This window comes from Nansenia antarctica (assembly GCF_963989245.1).
Source record: "Nansenia antarctica genome assembly, chromosome: 16".
In the NCBI taxonomy this organism is placed as follows: domain Eukaryota; kingdom Metazoa; phylum Chordata; class Actinopteri; order Argentiniformes; family Microstomatidae; genus Nansenia; species Nansenia antarctica.
In genome coordinates, this window is record NC_137686.1 from 4,638,349 (window position 1) to 4,664,998 (window position 26,650).

Below are 26,650 nucleotides of genomic sequence, written 5' to 3' on the forward strand. Positions count from 1 at the left end.
AGGAGAGAGGTGGGGCAGAAGGGCAACAGGCCCGGGTTTCAATGGGCACAGAGGCGTTGAAGGTGGAGGCAGTAACCAGTACAGCATTTTCCCAATTCTTAGCGACAGAAGAAAAAAAAGTAGAAACAAAGACGCTACGAGAGGGAGGTCTGAACACACCGTTAGTCAGGAACATGCAGAGCTGGAAGTGGGCCCAAGATGACATCCTGGCAGGCCGTTCTAAGTCCAACTCTTTATCAGTCACTTCTGCCCTTTATTGTTTTATATACTTGTCTGCATACTTCAGGAACTGCATGTGATACTAACTGATCCAAGATCATAAAGGAGAGGAGGGGAGTAGCTCAGTGAATCAACATCGCCTACAAATGTTGTCCAGTGTGTTACGAAACAGGATACTGGATATAAATTGTAAAGTATCATGGCCAACATTTCTTGCTGCAACTGAGCTTCAGCATAACTGTGTGCGTGTGTGTGTGTGTGTGTGTGTGTGTGTGTCTGTCTGTCTGTGTGTGTGCGCGCGTGCGCGTGTGCGTGCGTGCGTGTGTGTGTGTGTGTGCGTGCGTGTGCGCAGTGTGTGTGTGTGTGTGTGTGTGTGTGTGCGTGTGTGTGTTTGGGGAGGAGGGGATTGTGACATGTCATCACGAGGGTAGCTATCGACGTAGACGTAGCGGAACGTTATTGAACGTTTATCTGCGTTTTTTCCGATCTCTGAAATGTTTCTGTGGCAAATTTTCCGTTTCGACTTGAATTGTTTTCCGATTCACCTCCTCACGATCAGTCAGTCAAAGAAGAAGTCCCCCCACATGAGCCATTGAACTGATTGAGTCTGGCTTGGCCTCTGTTGCACTGCCCCTCCCACAGTGGCTACCCCAGGCAAGCACCCCTTCTTGGGTGATCTCATCACCGAGATCCTGAAACATTACAGGGTCTCACAAGTCTATATTTGAGCGGTTGTCATGGTATCGGTGCCCCCCTGTCCGAGCCTTTCAACAATGTTTTTGTGTGGCGGTTTTCTAGAGGTGGGGCAGACACGCATGGGGTCCTCCCAGTGGTTCTAAAGAGACAAAGAGCCAGGAGCCACGCATGACAATCGAGGGGATTTGGGCCACTAATAAAAGGCCAAAAAGGTCTGTGAGTCTGCCGGTTTGAAGGTCCCGACACATGTTATAGAAGTGTAAATCTCTCCAACCTTCTGCTGTGCGTCAACATGTAGTGTTGTTGCAACTTTCCCGTCTGTCTCGGTACTATGGCGAAGTGATCTATAGACATGCTGCTAAGTCTTCAACGCTGAAGCCACTTGACTCAGTCTATCACTCTGCCCTTAGATTTGTCACAGGTGCTGATTACAACACTCACCGTTGTCTTTTATATAACATGGTTGGTTGGTCATCCCCGGGAAATGAGGCGAAATAGGCTTTGGTATCTGTTTATTTACAAGGTGCTTCTTGGGAATTTGCCACCGTACATTTCTTCACTCCTAAGTCAGAATCTTACCTCACCTGATCAAATGACTGGCTTGCCCTACAGGTCCCCTGTATGAGTACAGAACATGGAATGACTGCCTTCTTATTTGCTGCTCCACACTCCTGGAACCTGCTACAAAGCACTTTTAAGATAGACTCTCTCCCATCTATGGGTCAATCCAAGGCAATGACTAAGGACCACTGTGTATCTATTTGTACCTGCTTTGTTTGATCCTTGTTGAAATGTGTGTTTATTATTGTTATTGTTATTGCTCTTATTGTGTTTATTATTGTTGCAGTGTATGTGTATATCCTGTGCACTCGGCCCCACCGAAAATGAGGGTCTCCCTCAGTGGTCCCCGAGTTGGCTTGAGTGGCTGAAAGGCTTGAGTGTGTGTTTGTAAATCTCCAGGTCAAACCTTTGACATTGCACCAAACCAACAATAGTTGGTGAAAATAATACATCTTGATGAAATGTAATCTGCCCTTTTTTAGAGTTTATCTCTCCTCTAAATCCAAAACAATCACAATCAGTAACGATGAAACTGGGATTTTATTTCAGCACTGTCCATATGGACAGCAGTGGCACACAACACACTCCTTTGAGTCAGAGCTGTTCCTCTGTGGTCCTTTGTGGTCCTCTGTGGTCCTCTGTGTTCCTCTGCAGTCCTCTGTGGTCCTCTGTGTTCCTCTGCAGTCCTCTGTGGTCCTCTGTGGTCCCCTGTGATCCTCTGTGGTCCTCTGTGGTCCTCTATGATCCTCTGTGGTCCTCTGTGGTGCTCTGTGGTCCTCTGTGGTCCTCTGTGGTCCTCTGTGGTCCTCTGTGATCCTCTGTGGTCCTCTGTGGTCCTCTGTGGTCCTCTGTGGTCCCCTGTGATCCTCTGTGGTCCTCTGTGATCCTCTGTGATCCTCTGTGGTGCTCTGTGGTCCTCTGTGGTCCTCTGTGGTCCTCTGTGGTCCTCTGTGGTCCTCTGTGATCCTCTGTGGTCCTCTGTGGTGCTCTGTGGTCCTCTGTGGTCCTCTGTCCTCCTCTGTGGTGCTCTGTGGTCCTCTGTGGTCCTCTGTGGTCCTCTGTGGTCCTCTGTGGTCCTCTGTGATCCTCTGTGGTCCTCTGTGGTCCCCTGTGATCCTCTGTGGTCCTCTGTGGTCCTCTGTGATCCTCTGTGGTCCTCTGTGGTGCTTTGTGGTCCTCTGTGGTCCTCTGTGGTGCTCTGTGGTCCTCTGTGGTCCTCTGTGGTCCTCGGTGGTGTAGCGGTCTAAGCACTGGCCACTAGTGCAAGCTGCCCACCAGGGACTGGGTTCGAATCCCAGCTCGCCAGATCCGGATATGGCTGGGGCACACACGGGGAGCGCATATTGGGCGGCCGCTCCCGAGGGCGGTATAGGAGTATTTCCGCACAAGGATCCGTCGCGCAACACCGCCCCCGTCTGGTGCTGGAGTAACGGTGCTGGGCTCGAGGAGCCAGTCAGCTAGTCTGCCTGGCGGCCTCCTCTGGGACTGCCGGCCACGGGGTCGTGCGGCGGATCCTTCGCAATAGGCAGGGGATAATTGAATGCTAGGTGGGGTTCAATTGGCTACCAAATTGGGTGAAAAAGGGATAAAATCTGGGGGGAAAAAAAAGAAAGAAAAGAAAAGTGTCTGCTAAATGGTTCAAATGATTATTGTCTAGGCCACAATGTAAGTTAGGAAACGTACCTGATAGATGGATGCACTACCACGGTACTTATGGATGTAAACAAACCAGGCAGTAGAGAAAGCTCTGTCCTCTTGTAGTTCTCAAAACCATGTGATTACCCCCTAAATACATGAATCACTCTGGGTTAAATCCTCAAACCAGCAATACCTAGCATTTGCTCTACACAACACGGCGGTAAGGTGACAATGGACGATGGACAACCAGTAAGGTGATCTGGACAATGAAGGGTCCATGCAGGAATGTATTGACCCCATGGACAGCATTCTCCCATTTTTTATATTTGAAGTCTGCGGCTCTTTCAAAGACACTTCCTTATTCTCTGGCTGTGCACTTTGGAGGAAGGGACTGATCTAGTATCCACTTTTAGAGAGAGAACTATCCAACTTGTTTGGATAATTTCAGTGCTGTTTGCATTCATTTTGGTTTGCCATTGCCAAGGGTTCACATACCCATTGACACAAGATATTTTTTTATTTTTTTACTATTTCTATACATTTTCTACATGTGGAGTAGATTGTGAAGATCAGTGTTAATATTCCACATTAAATTATTTTTTAAAATAGTTTGAGGCCCCAATGTCAAAATTGTGTGAGGTATCCCATACTTTATCATGGCACCGTGGTTACTAAAATGAAATACAAATTAAATGTAAGGACATATAAGGACCAAAAATATACGTTGACAGAAATCGTCTGTGACGTATTTGAGCCACAGGAGAAAGTCTTACTGGGGCTGTTGTAGAATAAACAGTTCACACTGTAGCTGCCTAATGACATTCCCATCGTGGAAGTCAGATAAGCAAAACACCATTAAAAAAACATTAAGGATTGTTAATACTTCCTGTCCTAAGGAGCCACACCAATGCCCATACCTAGGATGTTTTGTAAACAGACGCTTAGGAACAGGAGACGGAACCTCATAAATCTTTAAATTCCAAAAAAGGGCCACCCTGAATGCCAACAGGGTCCTCCTCTGTCCTCCTCTGTGGTCCTCTGTGGTCCTCTGTCCTCCTCTGTGGTCCTCTGTCCTCCTCTGTGGTCCTCTGTGGTCCTCTATCCTCCTCCGTGGTCCTCTGTGTTCCTCTATCCTCCTCTGTGTTCCTCTGTGGTCCTCTGTGTTCCTCTGTGGTCCTCTGTCCTCCTCTGTGTTCCTCTGTGGTCCTCTGTGGTCCTCTGTCCTCCTCTGTGGTCCTCTGTCCTCCTCTGTGGTCCTCTGTGTTCCTCTGTGGTCCTCTGTGTTCCTCTGTGGTCCTCTGTGTTCCTCTGTCCTCCTCTGTGGTCCTCTGTGGTCCTCTGTGGTCCTCTGTGTTCCTCTGTGTTCCTCTGTGGTCCTCTGTTGTTCTCTGTGGTCCTCTGTGGTCCTCTGTCCTCCTCTGTGGTCCTCTGTGGTCCTCTGGGCTCCTCTGTGGTCCTCTGTGGTCCTCTGTGGTCCTCTGTCCTCCTCTGTGTTCCTCTGTGGTCCTCTGTGGTCCTCTGGGCTCCTCTGTGGTCCTCTGTGGTCCTCTGTGGTCCTCTGTGTTCCTCTGTCCTCCTATGTGTTCCTCTGTGTTCCTCTGTCCTCCTCTGTGGTCCTCTGTGTTCCTCTGTGTTCCTCTGTGGTCCTCTGTGTTCCTCTGTGGTCCTCTGTGGTCCTCTGTGGTCCTCTGTGGTCCTCTGTGATCCTCTGTGGTCCTCTGTGGTGCTCTGTGGTGCTCTGTGGTCCTCTGTGGTCCTATGTGGTCCTCTGTGGTCCTCTGTGGTCCTCTGTGGTGCTCTGTGGTCCTCTGTGTTCCTCTGTGGTCCTCTGTGTTCCTCTGTCCTCCTCTGTGGTCCTCTGTGGTCCTCTGTGGTCCTCTGTCCTCCTCTGTGGTCCTCTGTGTTCCTCTGTGGTCCTCTGGGCTCCTCTGTGGTCCTCTGTGGTCCTCTGTGTTCCTCTGGGGTCCTCTGTGTTCCTCTGTGGTCCTCTGTGTTCCTCTGTGTTCCTCTGTCCTCCTCTGTGTTCCTCTGTCCTCCTCTGTGGTCCTCTGTGTTCCTCTGTGTTCCTCTGTGGTCCTCTGTGTTCCTCTGTGGTCCTCTGTCCTCCTCTGTGGTCCTCTGTCCTCCTCTGTGGTCCTCTGTGTTCCTCTGTGGTCCTCTGTGTTCCTCTGGGGTCCTCTGTGGTCCTCTGTGTTCCTCTGTGGTCCTCTGTCCTCCTCTGTGGTCCTCTGTGTTCCTCTGTGGTCCTCTGTGTTCCTCTGTGGTCCTCTGTGTTCCTCTGTGGTCCTCTGTGTTCCTCTGTGGTCCTCTGTGGTCCTCTGTGGTCCTCTGTCCTCCTCTGGGGTCCTCTGTGGTCCTCTGGGGTCCTCTGTTTTCCTCTGTTTTCCTCTGTGGTCCTCTGTGGTCCTCTGTGGTCCTCTGTGGTCCTCTGTCCTCCTCTGTGGTCCTGATGGGGGATAGTGAGTACTCAACTGACATGAAGAACAAAGATGATATTGTCAGGCACTTTAATGATCATTTTAGCTGGGTGTGTTTTTAATACAACTGCAGCAGTGTCTCAGAGCTCTAACTCCAGTTTTGTGATGCCTCTATCCTGTACTGACTCACCTAGGGACTTTGGTTTCTCTAGTGTGGAGATCTGGAAAGCTTTGAAAGCTATAGATCCGAAAAAATGTTGCCTGGAGACAATCTATTAAAACCTTATCTTTGAAGGCTCGCAGCTGATTGTACTGCTGATATTAGGTGTTTCTGCCCTGGTAGTAGCCATCCTATTTTAGTACCCACGTGACATGGTACACCTCTCTGGCCATTGGCCAGCCTATTATAGATTCTAAATGATGTCTTATGGTCTGTAATTCATAATATTTATATAGCGCTTTTCCGAGGCTCAGTCTGTGGCAACTGGTCAGTCTAATGGTTTTGTGACAATCAATCAATCAATCAATCAATCAAACTTTATTTATACAGCACAAGTCATGCATTTGAATGCAACTCCAAGTGCTGAACATAAAAACCATAGTAAACAAAATAGGAGATAAGAAATAGGAGTAAAAGTGCAAGTTGAGATAAACACTAGATAAAAGTGGTCAGCTAAGTCCTCCTGTATGCCCTAAATTGGCTTGAGTCCAGAAATAGGATTATCGTACTTAGATGTTTTGGTAGCCAGACCTCTAGGAGCCAGAGTCTCCTTATGACCAACAAGTCTTATCTAGTTTTCTCTGTGTTCACTACTATAAAGACTGATGTGTACATGTTGTGATGAGCCCAGATCTGCATAAATGACCTTTCCTCAACCTTCCGCTGAGCATCGACTTTGTTACATCCACGTGACTTTTATGCTTCAATATCAGAATTCATCTTATCAATTGCTAAGCCTGTTGCTCATATTTTTAATCAGAGCCCCCAGACTAATTCCATCCCCAAAATCTGGAAAGCAGCCTATGTTCTCCCCCTACTGAAGGGTGGGGACCCTTCCGCCTTAGATAACTCCCTACCCTCGCCAAGATCTTAGAATCTCAAGGTAACTCTCATTTGAAGCAATTCTTAACTGACAACAATATCTTAAGTGAAAATCAGTCTGGCTTTAGACCAGGTCATAGTACCGTAACAGCAGCCATATTGGTTTGATTGATTGAAAACTTTATTAGAAGATTTGCAGAAGTAGGTACATGAAAGTACATATTACATACAAGGTCAACTAACAGGATAAAAACCCAAGAAAGCCACTGGCTTATTTCAATTGGGGTCCTTGATTCTCAATTCATGGTAACAAACAATATTCTTAATGTCCTGGACCGAAAGCAGCACTGTGCTGCCCTGTTTGTTGATCTGTCCATGGCATTTGACTCTGTTGACCAGACTCAGTGATGTTGGTATAGGTGACATGGCTATAGAGTGGTTCAGTGATGTTGTCATGGTGACATGGCTATAGAGTGGTTCAGGAACTACCTTGCAGATAGAACCCAGCGTGTTCAATTCCAGCCCCTGCCTTGTTTACTATTTTTATAACTAACATGGTGAAGGAAGGAAGGACATGTCTACAGCTAAAGTGCATCTTTATGCAGACGATACAATAGTCTACTCAGTTGCCTCTTCCCTGAGCCAGGCTGTTGATGAGCTCCAGACTGCCTTTAAACAGCTGCAGGCTTCTCTAAAGTTTGTTTTCAACACTAAGAAAACCAAATGTATGATCTTTTCCAGAGTTGCACCCAGATCTTAGATCATGTTAGCATTCAGACCTTAGGAGGAGACTCAATTGAAGTGCATTGAGTGCATAATTAAGAACCTATCCACCTGACAGGTGTGGCATATCCACATATGTTGATTAGACAGCATTATTATTGTACAGATGTGACTTAAGCTGGTCACAATAAAAAGGTCACTGTAAAAATGTGCAGTTTTATCACACAGCACAATGCCACAGATGTCGCAAGTTTTGAGGGAGCCTGAAATTGGCAGGAATGTCCACCAGAGCTGTTCGCCCGTGAATTGAATGTAAATTTCTCTATCATAAGCCTTATGCAATTCCAATTCTTGGAAACCGCAGGAATGTCCACCAGAACCTGTTGCCCTTGAATTTAATGTAAATTTCTCTTCTCATCATAAGCCCAAACGGAAACTTGTGGCATCTGCCGAGACGGAAACTTGTGGCATCTGTGGCATTGTGCTGTGTGATAAAACTGCACATTTTAGAGTGGCCTTTTATTGTGACCAGCGTAAGGCACATCTGTGCAATAATCATGCTGTCCATGCTGTGTACAAAAAAAAGTCTTTGGTCTTTGATTTCAACTTGTGAAACATTGGAGCAAAAACAAAAGTGTTGCGTTTTATATTTGTGTTCAGTGTATTCCCAGTGTAGTTCAATTAAATGGGAAAGTGTGTCCAAACTTTTAACTGGTACTGAATATATACAAAACAAATCCACATGAAAATGTTTATTGATTCAAAGAAGTACCTTTTCCTACCTTTCCAACAAATACCTTGACGAGTATGGGCTAGCTCTAAGGAAAGACTACTTTATAGTCATTTTAGATTATTCCCTTTTTGGTGTGTCCTCCCCCCCAACAAAAGTATATTTAAACAATGGCAAAGTGTAGTGGAAAAATAGCCCAATATGGGTCGAGTTCATTATATTATTATTATTTAAAACATGTTTAAATGGTTCTGTCTCTGGTATGTGACAATTACATAATTGTCTGGGTCAGCAGTGCACTAAGCTGACCCCCTCATTAAAAAAAAGGCTCATGATTGCGATTTGGAACCTAATGTTACTGTGGCCCGGGGTTGAATGGAGGCCTTTGAGGGAGACTGGTCCTCGGCCATCTTAGTGATGTTGGTCTCTCTGTATCCATGAGCTCCATACACTCTGTGCCACATAATGACAGTAGCAGCCAGGCTGAGACCCCCGGACATTGTGACCAATCTGATATGTAGCATTCTAAGACAGCTTTCTGCTTTCATCATCAAGAGGATCCATTCCATTCATTCAGGTCTTTTGTCTCTGTCTACTTTCACACGCTTGTAGCAGAATTCCTCTCTCCTTGTCAGTGTGAAGTCACTGTGAAGGACATCTCTTTCTACTCTTAAAATCTGTTCTAAAAGACCATTTAGCCTAAGGAATATGTATTTATTTTTGTACTCAAATAAAATCAAAGTTTTCAACTTGGTAACAAGTTCAATCGATTCCTTTGACACAGAACTGTGAGTGTCACATGATTATTTATTTGGAGACAAACATGTTTGAACCAATTAGGTTGGAGCAATTAGTCAAATGAGTTCCTCACTTGTCACAAACTGTTTCATGGGTCAATGAATATCTGTGTTGTCCCTGTTTCTCAACCCCTCAACCTTCAACATGTTTGTTCTACAACCAGCTCACAAACCATTCCACAAGCATTCAGAACATGGCTTGACGTCATCTCTGTCGGTACAATGTATCATTCTATCCTAAGTAGCAGCATAATCTAGATAATGCTACCAGTCCATCAAAACCCATTCGCTTTAATGATCTGTAGTAGAAAAGCTTTTTAAAAATGTCTCTGATAAAATCAATCAATCCCATATGTTCATACTTTTACATTGAGTCTCCCAAAGCCTGATATACTGTATACTGTATAATACTACTAGTCCTGATATACTGTATACTGTATAATGCTACGAATCTACAGGCCCGTTAGTTTGAATGTGCCCGTGGAGAACCTTCTAGACATTTCTCTGTGGAAATCAGTCACCCCCCATATGTTTGCAGTGTATGTTCGTTGGACTTAGGTAATATTCTAAATGGATGTTTTTGAGCATTCTGAACATTCCTCTACAGATTTGAAGCCTCACAGTCAATATTCCATACCTTTTGCAACTCTTTATGTTGCTTCTTAGCAAAGACTTCTGGTGACTTTGAAAAGGACTTGAGACACTTGTGACACGGTCCGGTGAAAAGGGCTGCAGGTCAGCGTTATTTTTTATATTATGTTTTTTTTATATTATGAAAGTTGAAGTGTTGAAGAGCCCACTCAATATAACAAACAACAGTTTTAAGATCATCTAAATAGTTTCGATTTGTGAATTGGATTCACCGTATAGCGTCCTGCTTCTAGGATACTGGGTAAGTGATACACGGCTTGTAAACAAACTTTGGTTTTAGGACATGTTCAAAAGCAAGGACTGTGTGATCATCTAATTATGTGTTTTTATGGGTTGATGTCGTTCCATCAGCATGTTGTGATGTGCTAAACATAGACGTAAATGGAGGGATGGAGGGATGGAGGGATGGTGAAGAGATGTTTTGATTCAGAGCGAGTTACTTCAGTATTTGGTTTGAGTTGTACCAATATTCAAATAAGCATATCTTCTTCAACTATTTTCAATGTATGACACATCATGCCACACATAAAGTGGTGGTACTAGTGTTCCCATGGTCAACACTCCCCCAACACTTAGTTTGATGGAACACTCTGGAAGAGACACACTCCTGTCCCATGTCATGCTGCATTCTGCACTAAGGTAATGTGAGAGACGATCATGGCGTCAAGTTTAATTCAATTCTTCAGACAAATAATGAGATACATTAGTGACGGATGCCTCAGGCGCTGCAGTCACATCCGCTCTGGGACAATACTAGTTGTGTTTCCATAAAAGTTAAACAAACTGTCTACAGTACGACAGCAAAACGTTTTTTCTACACGTTATTGGAATGTATACAGATGTAATTGAAAAACACAAATGATCATATTTTTTAATATACAGTACTATTGTATATCTATGGATCGGGCAGGTTGTAATTCATGTTCCTATCTATCTATAACCCTAATCTACATGGTAAAACAATCTATTATACAACAGAGAAACAGATTAGATTCATTAGTATTAATAAATGACTAAATTTCCTTTAATATGTTCAGGATAGCCTTGAAAAGCTTGAAAGCATTTGTACATTTTACGCTATGAGCACTCAAAGTTGTATGATATGACATGGGTTTCAATGGGTCATTGGTGCTCTATGGTTTTCTGAGGTGAACTTCTATGGTGGTTTACAACATGACACTGATTGCTGAAAAATTTGTCAAGTCAGTGTTTTCACATTGAAACCTCTGCATACATTGAAAATCAATATTATCCTATCTCTATTCCCATTTCAGAATCTATTAGGTTGAACAATCTCTCACACAAATAGCATAAGTCTGTTCTAAGATAAGTCTGTTTTGAGAATTGATGGCACTGTTCCCTCTTCAACACAGCTGACATGTGGTCTTCTGAGTACTAAGTTGTGTGGACAGAGGGGTGAAAGCTTTGACGCTGGGTACTTTTGGGATCTGAAGAGTGCTCTATTTGTTTGTTTTTTACCTTTAACTTGTCTGGAAACATCACTGGTTTGGAGGTGTAAAAGCAGAGAAACATCACTGGTGTTGAGGTGTAAAAGCAGAGAAACATCACTGGTGTTGAGGTGTAAAGGCTCACTTCAGTATCATTCTGCTGAGGAGACAATCAAGAGAGATGTCGCACTTCAAACACATAGCCTGTTACTTTATTCAAAAACAAATAAGTTGCCTCAAAAGGACATGGAAATGTGTTTGTTAAGCAAACTTTAATGAGAATTTCATGAGTGGAGATAATTGTCTGCAATATTTTGCTAGAAAAAAAATGACACTATGATCCCTTGAATGCCTGGTGTGAATGAATGTCCAGAAGACATGCACACGTGTTGTGCATCTCTGATAAGCAGGGCAAGTGAGGACGAATCATACTTCCTTCCTTCCTCTATTAATACAAATGAATTGTACTTATCATGGCCAGTCATACATGTCCTGGTTACCAAGACAACGAGACCGCCAGCACAAGAAATCCAATGTGTGACTGTGTGTTTGTTCATTACAATGTGGCACAGTTAATTATTGGCAGGTGATGTCAATGATGTTGAAACAGAGGTCACTTTCACTCCTCACCTCCTGCTGTCTGTCTGTGGCCTTTACCCCTATTGGTACGCTTACCCCTAATCCTCAAGAGCGTGATTCCAAATCACCTTCACATTCATATTCTCATTGAGTATTTCAGCTGTGGTCGTGACAGCTTCAATGCTCCTACAGTACATTCAGTGGAGTCAATAAGCGTAATTAATATTAATTAATTCATAATCATTTGTTGTATGATGTTTACTAGACTAATTGTTGAATAGTTTCCCTTCACTGTGTTAGTGTTGTGGATTGTGTTGGCACACGTGGTTCAAGAGGTCAGGTAGAACAACCAGGTCATTTTTCTGAGTTGATGTTTTACCCTGTAATGCTTATGTATTACTTAATATCTAACGAGAATGCACTCCAATGTATTTTCTGTTTTTTTCCACGCTCAGTTTTGTCAGGATATTTTTGACTGTTTAGAGAAGAAAATGTCAGAAGGTTCATGATTTGTCCCAAAATAAAAACACAAAACAAAACACAGCACTTCACAAAACAATTTCTTCCCATGTAAAGCAAAGACAAGAAGCTATTCTCAGACTCTTGTTTTCATGATGCTCTATAAATAGATGCAGTGCTCTCTGAATTAAGGTTCCTCTTTTATTCTTTGCTTCTATGGGAACTCCAACTCACATGCTGATGTCCTTTGATTGACAGGTCTGTGGAAGGCAATGAAAAGTTTGGGGAAGTCTTTTCTGGAGAGCAGGGGGAGAGGCGGGGTTGTCCATTGTTTCTAATGCAGTAGCCCAAAATGTTTTTCAGATGACCTGGTCAACTAAGTTGATGTGAATGCGAATGAAATGATTGACACTAGCGATACACTTGCTGCAGAACATTACTGGAACTTGGCAAAGCAGCCAACTATTAAATCACAGGAAAAAATGTGTGAAACATCTAGTGGACTTTCAACCTCACACAGTAGTGGTAAAGTTACTCTGCTGTAGATTACTTTATGGATGGAATCAGTGCAGCTGGTAGATGCATCATCATCCTCATACTACTACAACATTTCTTACAAAAGTCCAAAGAGCAAACAGAGGTAAAAATGCAGAGGGAGGAGGGGAAACGAGGGTGGAAGGGGGGGGGGGGGGGCTGGGGGGGAGACAGAGGGAAGAAAAGCCTTTTGGATTTCTCATTAATTCAGCATGCCCTTCCCTTTCACGTTTTTAGAACCCGCCTCCTCTGCCATTATCAGATCCCCAGCCATATAAATGCAGCCTGTTGCTCTTGTTGGTGAGTATACGTTGCACACACACACCACAGAGGACCACCACAGCCCCCTCCCAAGCAAACCAGCCCCCCCCCCAAGCCAGACAGACAGACAGACACTATGAGAGAATTCAAGAGCAAGGCGTTCTGGAGGGCCGTGCTGGCTGAGCTGGTGGGCATGACCCTGTTCATCTTCCTCAGCATCTCGGCAGCCATCGGGAACACCAACAACTCAAACCCGGACCAGGAGGTGAAGGTCTCGCTGACGTTCGGCCTGGCCATCGCCACGCTGGCCCAGAGTCTGGGCCACATCAGCGGCGCCCACCTGAACCCAGCGGTGACCCTGGGCATGCTGGCCAGTTGCCAGATCAGCGTGTTCAAGGCGGTGATGTACACCGTGGCTCAGATGCTGGGCTCGGCCCTGGCCAGCGGGATCGTGTACGGGACACGGCCGGCTTCGCAGGTGGCGTTGGGGGTCAACTCTGTAAGTGGTCCTCTCTTCTCTTCAGTTCTGTTTGATTTCATGAAAATAGGGATGTGTTTTGATGTGTGTGTGTGTGTGTGCTTTTTTTCTTTAATGAAATGACGTGCAGAGGATGTTAAGCTTGCAATAGTATTTCATGGCGTGTGTGTAGCATGACGTTTATTTCAAAGTTATACCTCACAGTACTAGACATACTAAACAATATGTGAATCTGTGTATGTTGCAATTTTTGGAAAGAGCATTGTTTGTGCAGATGTGTAGATGTAATTACTTAAAAATGTCACAAATTGATGCACAACTAGAGCCTACTTTGATGCAACGGCAGAAAATATTTGGCAAACAAACCCTAACTCTAACCATGTTATTTATGATCACCATTTATACCATTTATAGCACCATCGTTGCTTCTGCTGTCCTCTAGTGAATATTTGGAGTACTGCAGTGTTGTGTCTGTCTCGTGCCTCTAACAAGAGTGCATGCTCATTTCAGTCATCTTAACAAATAGTCATTGATGTGAAAAGTCATCACATCTATTGTCATTGAAATAAAACCGATCTTAATCGTGGTCTGTCGAAAAATATCAATAATTGAGTCTTTCCTCAATGGTGAGGTGATTGAGCCAATTGACGCTTTGTTCATCAGTTAAGCTCTCTGGCAGCAACTTCTAAATGAGCATTGGTAGTGCTAGAAAAACACATCCATCTAACCGATGCAGACTGACAAATTGTTTTTGTTTAAACCCCCCCCCCCCCCTCCTCTTTCCTCCCCCCTCTCTCCCCCAGCTCAATAACATCACTCCCAGCCAAGGCGTTGGAATCGAGCTTTTGGCAACCTTCCAGCTGGTCCTGTGTGTTATTGCTGTCACTGATAAAAGGCGACGGGATGTCACCGGCTCTGCGCCCCTGGCCATCGGGCTGTCGGTCTGTTTGGGACACTTGGCAGCCGTAAGTTTCTCAAGTTTCAACTTATAGACTGCCAATGTACTTTATCTAGTACATGCATGTTATGTTATGTTATGTTAAGGCCCCCAACAGCAATTGTGGAAAAACAACAATAAGTTGAAACTTATGTTGCTCTAAAAATGACAATGTTCCAACAATAATGTTGCATTGAACAGTATCACTCAAGGATCATACTTCAACCCCTCTCATCCCTCATATTTGTCTTGATGTCTTATGTGGTTCTGTGTGGTTCTGTGCAGATCAGCTTCACGGGCTGTGGTATCAACCCTGCTCGATCCTTCGGACCCGCTTTGATCACGAATAACTTCACAGATCACTGGGTAAGTCAGACACTGAGACCATGGAGTTTTTTTTTTATGTGTGCAGCTTTTGTGTGATCTTTTGCGTGTTGCCAATGCTTTGCGGAATACCTCGATTACCTTTAAACCTATTCGCCAAAGCTGAGCCTCGTCCAAAGTTAATGAAGGACAGCATCTCTGTTGTCCGGGATGAAAACAAATCTATATATATATATACTGTATATACTGTATATACACCCTGCACTGTAATCTTTGTCATCTTTGTAAGCTGACATTTCATTGTTCATTCGTGACACCGTCCATTTTTCTGTAGAAAAAAAAGAAAAAAAAAAGAAAAGCTAATCCATTTCCCTGTAAAAAAAATATATAAGTAAAATCAGAGGTGTGGTCATTGTGGTCAGCCAATGGCAGCCTGGTGTTGATTTGGTCCTCGGCCTGTTGCAGGTGTACTGGGTGGGGCCGATGTGTGGCGGCGTGGCGGCGGCCCTGGTCTATGACTTCCTCCTGTACCCCAAGTTTGACGACTTTCCAGAGCGGATGAAGGTGCTGCTGAGCGGGCCTGTGGGAGACTACGATGTCAACGGGGCAGATGACGCTATGGCAGTAGAAATGGCATCAACCAAGTAGCGTCATCATCAGAACAGCACCATAGTGTATAGTAGATTAGATCACACATCTATACTTCTGGAAAGACTTTTGCAGTTTCGTATAGGGTGGCAGAATTACATTGTAATATTTCAAAAATACTGACAGAGAATTTGAATTTGAGGTTTGTTTTATAGTTGTGAAAAGGTGTCAATGTTATCTTATTCAAATTCACTTATTTGTTGGCTACAGACTAGTCGTATCCAACTGTCTCTTCAGTATCCACTTCATTTCCTAAAGATTGTGAGAGTTGAAGCATCTCTTGTCTGTATTAAATGAATCCCCATATCATTATTCCATATGTAGAGACATTTTTGTATACATATTTCTATGTACTTGTTTATGTATTACTTTTTATTTCTTGATGTATATGTATTGCGTGCACACTATTGAATTGTCTTCCACTTTTGTAAGTAAATAAAACACCAGTTGTTAACAATTGTCACTTTTGTCGTTTCCTAGTCATACTTATTTTTAGTTTTTTCATCAACAGACTGAATCTTTTTGTTCCCTCCACAATGAAAAGATGATCGATTCCCATTCTGTGTACAAATGGTATGCTTTTTATGGTGGGGTGTACAATAAACAACAAAAGTTTGAAAAACATCCTAACAAATACAACATAATATATATATATATATATATATATATATATATATATATATATATATATACAGTATATAAAACAGAAGGGACCAGGAGGAAGTGATTTTAAAAGCAGGTGCCGTGATCAAGTTTCTCAATAGAGGTAGTCTCTGGCCAGAACTGTAATCTCTCAGAAGACTGGAGCTCAGGGCAGCTTTATGGAGGCACATTTTCAATGCTAATTACATCTTCTTGAACATGGGTGTGTATGCCATCAACGTCGCTAAAGGAAAATCCAGACTTATTTTTGATAACTCTGGCGAGATTCATCAGAATAAGCCTGGATTTTTCTTTAGCAAAGTTGATGGAATACCCCCCAGACGAGTCACTCCATAGGCTCCAAAAAGAGCAGGGAGAGAAACAATGGGAAACATGGTGTATTAATTTAACATGTGACTGACCTCTCATAACCATTGTATGTACCGTATGTGACAACGGATGTTAAATGAGGCAAATCTATTTTGGATTTAATTTGATCATCTCATGACCTCATGTTTGTTTGTTTGTTTTGTTTAGTCTTATTGTTTTGTCTCTTTGCTGCCTGTATGGTTTATTGTTTGTTTGCGGTAAATTGTTGTTTGTCTAAATTACTAAATATATAATAATCTTTGTCTCTCACTCTGAGACAACAAATGGTCTAAACTCTCTGTCTCTTGTTTGACACAGGGAAGGGATGGATGGGCTGTTCTCCTTGTCAGGTTTTAACAAGCCACATTCCTCCTCCCAACTGCACATCAGAGAGTTGGACTAAAACACAGTGTTCTCTGCACTGACACGGAGCCATGCACAACTGGAAGGAGTTTATTTTGGGAAGCATCATTCCATAGACAAAGTAATTACATCCATTGACTGGTATTACCATTTCAATTGGCTTCCTGCTCAATAGTAGTAGTATATACTGTATAATAGTAGTTGATTATTCTGAGCATTGCAATGGATATAGCATTTTGTTGTATATAATGGTGGACACAAAACTCCCTGGAGAAACCTATCACTTCTAGGCAGTGCATTTTTATCTACACTTTTTATCTAGAACCATGCTGTTCTACTTATTGAAAAGCCTTAACATCTATTTAACAACCTCAGTGCAATCACTACATCCTCCATAGAGAAGAAATGTATGGTTTGTTCATTGTCCAGACCCTAAAATCACAATGGTTTCACAGCAATACTATTAGTATAGATTTTTTTTTTTAATAGCTATTCTAATTAGATTCAACCTTTGTCATTGCAAAGTACAATGACATTTATGTTTTGCTCTAGGCACAGGGTCAGCCATAGTCAGCACCCCTGGAGCAAGTCAGGGTTAAAAGTGCCGCTGTGGAAATGGTATGGGGCCGTTGGCTCCTATCTTTGAAAAGGAAGGGAAAAAAGAAAAGACAAAGTGGGAGTGGCTTAGTGATGTCACCTAGCCATTGCAATTACTGCAATTAGCACAGGTACCAGCTGTGTTCACTTAGGCAGGACAGTTAAGAGAAACACACCTGGGCCCTGATGGTCACTATACTCACTATGCTCGCTTAAGTTTGGTGTTAGATGAATGGCTAAGACCTGTAAAAAAGAATATCTTGTATATCTTCAATCTCTTGTGCTGTTTGAATTGGCTCCAAGTTGTTTTAGTTTATTCTTATTGAATAGGCTTGATCATGGTGGCAGAAATCAAAAGCTGTTCCTTTTGGCGGGCGGTTCTTGCTGAATTACTGGGTATGACCGTCTTTGTCTTTATTGGCCTTGCTGCTGCCATAGGGAATAAGAATAACGCCGACCCGGACGAGGAAGTGAAAGTGGCGTTAGCGTTTGGGCTAGCCATCGCCACGCTGGTCCAGAGTTTGGGGCACATCAGTGGTGCCCACCTGAACCCTGCCATCACCCTGGGTCTGCTGGTGACCTGCCAGATCAGCCTGCTGAGGGCTCTGTTCTACACCCTGGCTCAGATGCTGGGGGCGGTCTTGGCCAGTGCTATTGTGTATGGAATCAAGCCCACCAATATAGACTCGCTTGGTCTTAACCAGGTAAGGACCTACATGTGATTTCCAGATGACTGGGGGAAGTGCCTCGTTATTGAAAGGATGACGTTGGATGACGTTCGCTTGGCAAGTTTGAGATTGAGTGACGTTTGTGGAATGTTCAGGCTGCCCAAACCTTCAAAGGGAATAGCCTATATTGACAAAGACTTGAATTAGCTAATTTCCTCCATTGTGTCGAGTCTTGAATCCAAAAGGAACATCAAATAGCTCCCAAGAATTTAGTGTCCACTTTTTGGCAGATGTTCTAGGAGCTCAAACATCAGCTGCCTTATCTCCCGGCTCCCTCTGTTGAAGTGCGTCCTCTGAATTATGTTAATTACATTGTGCTCTAAGTGGTTATGGGGGGAAGAGATTAATACATGTTTTCCTGTTTGTAGCTGAACGGAATCAGCCCGGTTCAGGGTTTTGGCATCGAGTTTCTGCTCACCCTCCAGCTTGTCCTGTGTGTCATAGCAACTACTGATAAAAGGCAGCATGCACCAAACGCGCCCTTAGCTATCGGACTCTCTGTAACCCTGGGGAACCTTGCAGGGGTGAGTAAATCAAAGCTTGCCCATTGTTTTTCATCCGCCGTATAAAAACTGGGCCTCAATAGTGTAACTTAAGTTCTCAGGCCCTTAATCCCTTAATGTCACTTAAATGTTGATGTTAATCCGACGTGACCGTCTTTCTTCTTAACTCCGGCATTATGTCTACAGATCAGCTACACGGGTTGTGGGATGAACCCAGCACGGTCCTTTGGTCCTGCTGTCATCATGGAACACTTTCAAGACCACTGGGTGAGACCACATGTTCAAATATGACCAGACTGGATGTTTTTTCCCCGGTTGACTGTTGCAGTTTTGCTATCAGATTGATTTGGATCCTGGGATGTTCAGTTATTATCCAGGCATGACACTACCAGAAGCTTATTTCAATTGACATCAACAAAGGATGGTTGATCATTCCATTTAAAATGGCCATCCTTTCTTGTCAATTATCCTTGTCGTGTCTTCACTGCTGTGTGTTCTAGGTGTACTGGGCGGGGCCCATGACTGGCGGTGTGGCAGCAGCCCTGATCTACGACTTCCTCCTCCACCCGAGGTCCGAGGTGCTGACGGAGCGACTCAAGATGTGCTTTGCGCCAGAACCAGAGGTGGAAGGGCCAGACCAGGAGGCTCTGCTGGGCAGGGGTGGTGATGCTGCTGGGCAGGGGTGGAGCAAGCAAGATGTCTGAAACATAACCCACCATGTCATTTATTCAGCCCTGATTTCTCAAATAAAGCATGAGATTCATTTCAGTGTTTGTTTGTTTAATCCGACTGGCCAGTACACATGTTTGACCTATAGGACAAGCTTGCGCTATCATTGTAGACTTGTATATTTCATTTCCTGGTTTTCTGCCTTTTGACTGTGCCTTTTTCAGTCTTGAGGTTGACACCTTAAACAGCTGTTGTGAAAGCCTCTTGTGAAATGTTTCTTTACCGCACATTTGTGAAGGTGAGCCACCTCCCACTTTCACTAGTTACCCTGCAGTATAAAATGCTGCTTAGCCAGTGTTCTGTTTGACAACCAAGACTAACACACAATTACAGCAGGTATGAAACAACTTAAAGCTGGTCCTTTTGCTGGGCAGTTCTTGCTGAATTACTGGGTATGACCTGTCTTTCATCTTTATTGGCCTCTGTTGCCATAGGGAATAAGACGAGGAAGTGGAAGTGGGGTTAGAATTTGGGCTAGCCATCGCCACGCTGCCCACCTGAACCCTGCCGTCACCCTGGGTCTGCTGGTCAGCTGACAGGTCAGCCTCCTGAGAGCTCTGTTCTACACCCTGGCTCAGATGAGAGCTCTGTTCTACTCTGGCTCAGATGCTGGGGGCGGTCTTGGCCAGTGTTATTGTTATGGAATCAAGCCAGATTCAGGGCTAGCAGTCAATCGGGTGAGTGGCCATCACTTTTGTCTGTTCTTATTGTCAGGTCACATGTCGGTCAATTTTGAGCATCTTTAATAACACTGAGACAAGTGGAAAGTAACTCGTATGTATGAATTCAAATGCAGTGTATATGTTACGGTACATGTGGGAATATGGTACATGTGGGAAAACTAGGGTTAGGGTTAGGTGCTACGTCGACTTGGTACATGCTGGCATGTCTAACCCTAGCACCCTAACCGTAGCACCCTAGCACCTAACCCTAACCCTTCTGCTCCAGTATCAGGTGTAAGTAAGTAAGTAAGTAAAATGTATTTGTATAGCACCTATCCCAGACCAGGGGTCACAAAGTGCTTTACATACACAAGAACATAATAAGAGCGAAAGTCATGGCAGGTTAAAATAGGCAAACAAGTGAAAATAAGAAACAGGTAACAAACAACAAGTGTACAACAATATCAACAGGACACAGAAAGACAGGCTTTTGTACTGGCTGGGTACTGTACTGGGGCCCATGTGTACTGTACTGGGGCCATGTCTACTGTACTGGGGCCATGTGTACTGTACTGGGGCCATGTGTACTGTACTGGGGCCATGTGTACTGTACTGGGGCACATGTGTACTGTACTGGGGCCATGTGTACTGGGGCCCGTGTGTGGAGGCGTGGTGGCTGCTCTTATCTCCCACTTCCTCCTGTGTGCTAGACGGAAGGACATCAGCACGTTCCGGCGTGTTCCGTTCAACGAGACAGAGACTGAGAACACGGCCCCAGAGCCCCCCTGTGAAGGCAGCACAAGCCCAGACGTTGAGAGATGATTCATTTGAACGGTCTATTTGAACCAGATTACATTTCAATAGGATCTCCATCTCTCTTTTTTCGCAGTGACACACAAACCTTTGAATATTCTTTGTATCGGTGTCCTTTATCCAGGGTTTTGTTTGCTCTACACCGTTGGTACATACCCTTGCATTTCCTTCTGAAAATATAAATTTTTATTTAACAAATGCATTCTAATAAAGAATATATAATCAACATGTATCAGCATTTGTTTGAATTTCCTTGGACTGAAAGGCACTAGTATGAAGGCTCTGAAGAGGCCAGTAAATAATAGACTAGCTTCCAAGCGGAGATCATGGGAATCCAGGGATGGGAAAGTATACCTTCTGACCCGGTATCCTGGAAGATATCATCTCAGCTACAATCTGAGGCCACACGGATGGGGATATTTCCATATATCACACTGCTTCATACGTACAACCTACATGCTACCATATTCCCAACCCCACCATAGTCCAGCCGACGCCATCCAACCATTCCCATAAGCATGGTAAATACCACTAAAAGGTACATCAGTGGTAATAAAACCTGACCTTGACAAAAGGTCATCGGGAGAAGCCATCACAGGAATAGAAAAAGACTCACTCTGGAGGAAGTCCAAAAAAGTGTCCGACTGCATAGGAACAACACAAGGATGTGAATCAGTCAATGGGAACGTCGAAACACACACACGGACATTATGATTACGTACAAACTAGAGATCAGGGAGTTTCAATTTCCTCTTGGCTGTATCACAAGACTTGTTCTTCCTAGTGCAGTACACATGACCCCTCTAACCTACCCTGTTATGGGGATTTAATGGTCCCCACACCCTGCACTAATCATTGAGTAACCACCAAATGCCTTCGACTCCACGGGACAGCCTAATCTAAACAGATACTGTAGAGTCGGAGGGAGGGAAATGCCACCCAGCCCCCTAACCTTATACTAGTGAGTTATTCTTGGCTAGGTAGCCAATCAGAGCCAGGAAAACCATTCCGCTTGGATGGACATCCCCTCGGCGATCACTGCTATTATTCTGCTCTGTGTGAGATGATCATTAACCTCTAATGTATTAACCCCCCAAATCAGGCTGGAATCTCCCCCCAGAGGATAGTGCAGACAAGGTGTACAAAATGTTGTGGCACGTGTGACGTTGTGTTGAGATGAATAGTACAGCTCAGATGGTAATGCATTTAGCAAGACCATAGTAAGAATCGGGGGGTTGTGGTCCATTTCATTTTAATGAAGTAAATGAAGAAAGTCATTTTAATTTTGAATTTAATACATGTTTGCTGTTGTTTGTAGTTCATTGAGGAATCATTGAAAACAAAACGCCCTATTGGAAATCATTGAAATGTCGATTTACTTCCTGCCCCGAATTGACTGAATTGAAATTGAACTGAGCCCAACCCTGGTAAGAATATCCTGCCATGTATGCTTCCTCAAGACATTGTAAACGCGCAACATAGCTGAGGGGATACAACAGTTCCAGCCCATGAACACTCAGCTCAACCAAACTAATGAGTGCAATTCATCTTGTAAATGTTCCTGTTGTTCTCCTAGACTGAATGAGTTAGTCTGCGTGAGGCAAACTACTGTATCATAAAACAGACAGATCCTTGGCTAGCTGTGGATCATTTCAGAACAGATGCAAGTCGGTGAAAAGCGAGAGTCTGAGGCTTCAGCATGTTGTGCTATTGGTGTTGGTATTGCAGTGGATGGAGAGGTGTGCGGGTGATGAACCTAAGATGCAGGAGTCCCTAGACTGGGATCTGTCTGATGGTAATCTCTTTCTGTCCTAATCATGTGACGGGCCCATCCAAAGCCTCTACTTCCTTTGTTTGTTTAACCCCTGAGGTCAACATATTGTGTTCGGCTCTTGTTTTTGATGTTGGCCGTCAGCCGCATGGACAATGCACTTCTTGTTGTCCCTTTAGAGTCTATCGTATCGTGTCAGTGTTCCTCTCATAAAACGATATTGGCTTTCATGTATATGAGCTCATTATTTGATTAACTGAGGCTACCTCTTGTGGGACTCACACTTTTTCTACTGTGGAGCTGAATCTCTTGCTTTGATCCATCGATATTATATTTTTCCTACACGTCCTCCTATTCATTGCGTTTTTAAATTCCATTCAATATAATAATTGTGCATACATTCATAGTGTATTTTCTGTATTATGTATGCCCATGCATGTAGTTTTCACTTTGAGGAAAGAGCAATATTCAATAGAACCTCTGACTGCGCGCTCCTTCTGCATTTGTCTAAAAATGTTTCTTTTGAATCGGCATTCTCCAGCAGACCTCCCTGGACGTTCTAGGTTAGTTCAGCTTAACCCAGCGTTGAAATTCAACTTAATGGGAGTTTGAGTTGAGAGGAGAGGAGGGTAGCGAGCAGCCCCCCTGCGCTGCCCCATCTCCGCATTCCCTGTGCTGAGCGATGTTGAGCCCTTATCTGTGACCCCCAGAGGGACTTAACATGTTCACTCCCTTTCTGCTTTTCGTCAGTTACTGAGAACAGGGTCAGAAACCGCTGTGGCAGAATGGGGGGGGAGCCGTGTTGAGATATAGTGAATTGTTTTGAAATGGAGGTGGTTGTTCATTTGGACCGGGTTATCGTGGTGAGGCCAGTGAGAGAACTCTGTGTACAGTCAAAGCCAAAGAGGTGCCAGTTAAAACTGCTGGGTCAAGCGGTTATGACTTCCCCGACCACACAAGTAAAGTAAATGGTTTCTCAGCCTCTTCTTTACTTCAGTGAGATATCGACACTCCCAGCCCACATTTTCACTGTTTTGTTGCTGAAACAGATACAGACAACACCCAGAGTGATGTTAACCGTCTATCCTTCTCAGCTGGCATTGCAGAAACCAAAAAAAAAAAAGTTTAAGAAGATATGTGTATCTGGCACAGCCAGGTAATGGGCGATAACAGTAGCTGGTTAACCGCGCCCCCAACCACTCCCCCAGTGCCCCCAACCACTCCCCCAGTGCCCCCAACCACTCCCCCAGGACAACAACATGGCAATATATATATATATAAAAGGAAACAATAAGGCAAGATACAATTAAGCTATACAATAATAGAATAGTAAAACATTATAATGTTGTGTCTGTGTATTTATCATTATAGTCCATAATGCATCTAGTGGAACTTTGGTTGAGGGTATGTGATGTTTCGTGCCTCATCAGAACAGAGTTCTCATTCCATGTCAATGTGTGGATGTGTCCTGGTTCTCTCTGCAGCTCTGGACAAGACGTGGAGGTTTGTGAGCGTGAAGGGTCTTGACACACACACACACACACACATCAGCATTACTTGCCTCATATATGATTCTGATGCTGGGAGCAAATACTGAGCACATGGAGCGAAGAAGTACAAGAGTCTGGAGGACGAGGAGTACAAGAGTTAGTTCACAGGACCTGAGCAAGTACAAATGATCAACACACATGGGGTGGCAGAGAGACTGGGGGTGGCAGAGAGACTGGGGGTGGCAGAGAGGCAAGGGGGGGAAGAGAGACTGGGGGGGCAGAGAGGCTGGGGGGGCAGAGAGGCTGGGGGGGCAGAGAGGCTGGGGTGGCAGAGAGACTGGGGGTGGCAGAGAGACTGGGGGGGGGCAGAGAGGCTGGGGTGGCAGAGAGGCTGGGGGGGCAGAGAGGCTGGGGGGGGGGCAGAGAGGCTGGGGGGGGGGCAGAGAGGCTGGGGGGGGGCAGAGAGGCTGGGGTGGCAGAGAGGCAGGGGTGGCAGAGAGGCAGGGGTGGCAGAGAGGCTGGGGGGGGCAGAGAGACTGGGGTGGCAGAGAGGCTGGGGGGGGCAGAGAGGCTGGGGTGGCAGAGAGGCTGGGGTGGCAGAGAGGCTGGGGGGGCAGAGAGGCTGGGGGGGGGGCAGAGAGGCTGGGGGGGGGGCAGAGAGGCTGGGGGGGGGGGGCAGAGAGGCTGGGGGGGGGGCAGAGAGGCTGGGGGGGGGGGCAGAGAGGCTGGGGTGGCAGAGAGGCTGGGGGGGCAGAGAGGCTGGGGTGGCAGAGAGGCTGGGGGGGCAGAGAGGCTGGGGGGGCAGAGAGGCTGGGGGGGCAGAGAGGCTGGGGGGGGCAGAGAGGCTGGGGTGGCAGAGAGACTGGGGTGGCAGAAAGGCTGGGGGGGGCAGAGAGGCTGGGTGGCAGAGAGGCTGGGGTGGCAGAGAGACTGGGGTGGCAGAAAGGCTGGGGGGGCAGAGAGGCTGGGGGGGGCAGAGAGGCTGGGGGGGGGGCAGAGAGGCTGGGGGGGCAGAGAGGCTGGGGGGGCAGAGAGGCTGGGGGGGGGGCAGAGAGGCTGGGGGGGCAGAGAGGCTGGCCAGTGACTAGTTCCATTCTGGAGTGTTCCATTCTTTCTGGTCACTGGCCAGCCTCTCTGCCACCCCATTGGAGTTGATCATTTGTACTTGCACAGGGGGTATTCCATCAACGTAGCTAAAGGACAATCCAGGCTTATTTTGATAAATCCCGCAAGATTTATATTTTTAAAAATCCAGCCTTATTTTGATATGTCTCATCAAAATAAGCCTGGATTTTCCTTTAGTGACGTTGATGGAATATCCCCCAGGTCCTGTGAACCAACTCATGTAATTTAGGAATCATCATTTTATAATAATTTATCAAGTTTATTATATCAAAGTTAATGATTCATGTCGGTCAAAACATTCCAAAACATGATATTTCGCTGCGGTCAACAGCATTGTGGATGCATGGGTGCACATTTACGAGTGAACATGTTTCTTCATGACAAGGAGTAGCAGGGGAGTGGAGCGATGGAGGATGTTGATGTGAGTCAGCCTCAGCCAGGAGGGAGGTGAGACACGGGGCCTCAGCCAGGAGGGAGGTGAGACACGGGGCCTCAGCCAGGAGGGAGGTGAGACACGGGGCCTCAGCCAGGAGGGAGGTGAGACACAGGGCCTCAGCCAGGAGTGAGGTGAGACACGGGGCCTCAGCCAGGAGGGAGGTGAGACACGGGGCCTCAGCCAGGAGTGAGGTGAGACACGGGGCCAACACTCTTTCCATTCAGAGACATCAAACACGCATTCAGACCTGTTCACACTCTGTGTCAGGATGACATGTTTTCAATGAAATTAGCTGCCTAGTCCAAATTCTTTCCAATCCCAAATTGTACTGAATTGCAATGTTTTTTATTTGTTATCCATATTCAATTTCAGAAATGACCTGACATTATTATGGCATTTTGCTGCCATCTTCTGGACTCACGTCAATTCCAACCATCGGATTATCCAGATAAATACATCGCAAACCATGTCTAATTGCTCCATGGTGGCACAGGCACGGTAGATGAAGCACTTTCTGATTAAGTGGCTAATTTTCGGCTCACGGTTGCAAAGTATTTAGTAGAATAATGTGTATATATAATAATGTGTATATATAATAATGTGGATATATATATAATAATGTGATATATATATAATAATGTGTATATATAATAATGTGATATATATATATAATGTGTATATATAATAATGTGATATATATAATAATGTGTATATATAATAATGTTATGTTATAATAATGTGTGTATATAATAATGTGTATATATAATAATGTGTATATATATATAATAATGTTATGTTATAATAATGTGTATATACAATAATGTTATGTTATAATAATGTGTATATATAATAATGTTATGTTATAATAATGTGTATATATAATAATGTGTATATATAATAATGTTATGTTATAATAATGTGTATATATAATAATGTTATGTTATAATAATGTGTATATATAATAATGTGTATATATAATAATGTTATGTTATAATAATGTGTATATATAATAATGTTATGTTATAATAATGTGTATATATAATAATGTTATGTTATAATAATGTGTATATATAATAATGTGTATATATAATAATGTGTATATATAATAATGTTATGTTATAATAATGTGTATATATAATAATGTGTATATATAATAATGTGTATATATATATATATATATATAATAATGTGTATATAATGTGGTCGTTCATAACATCAGCGGCTTGTCGCGCCTGGAGCATAATATGACCCAGCAGTCTGACCCGGAAGTACAACACCAG

At 44.3% G+C, this 26,650-nt stretch overlaps 2 protein-coding genes across 2 annotated transcripts; both read left to right on the forward strand.

Moving 5' to 3' along the window:
• Positions 1 to 12,852: 12,852 nt before the first annotated feature.
• LOC308171511 (aquaporin FA-CHIP-like) lies at positions 12,853 to 15,578 on the forward strand. Its single transcript, XM_080546382.1, has 4 exons — positions 12,853 to 13,254; positions 14,037 to 14,198; positions 14,456 to 14,536; positions 14,960 to 15,578. Exons 1-4 carry the CDS (start codon positions 12,892 to 12,894, stop codon positions 15,140 to 15,142), a joined length of 789 nt encoding a protein of 262 aa, XP_080402508.1. The 5' UTR covers positions 12,853 to 12,891; the 3' UTR covers positions 15,143 to 15,578.
• Positions 15,579 to 17,451: 1,873 nt separating this feature from the next.
• Positions 17,452 to 20,557, forward strand: LOC308171684 (aquaporin-1-like; the record flags this gene model as incomplete). Its single annotated transcript, XM_080546556.1, has 5 exons — positions 17,452 to 17,817; positions 18,210 to 18,365; positions 18,531 to 18,611; positions 18,845 to 19,026; positions 20,446 to 20,557. The coding sequence occupies 5 exons, from the start codon at positions 17,452 to 17,454 to the stop codon at positions 20,555 to 20,557; spliced, it is 897 nt and encodes a 298-aa protein (XP_080402682.1).
• Between the last annotated feature and the right edge of the window lie 6,093 nt (positions 20,558 to 26,650).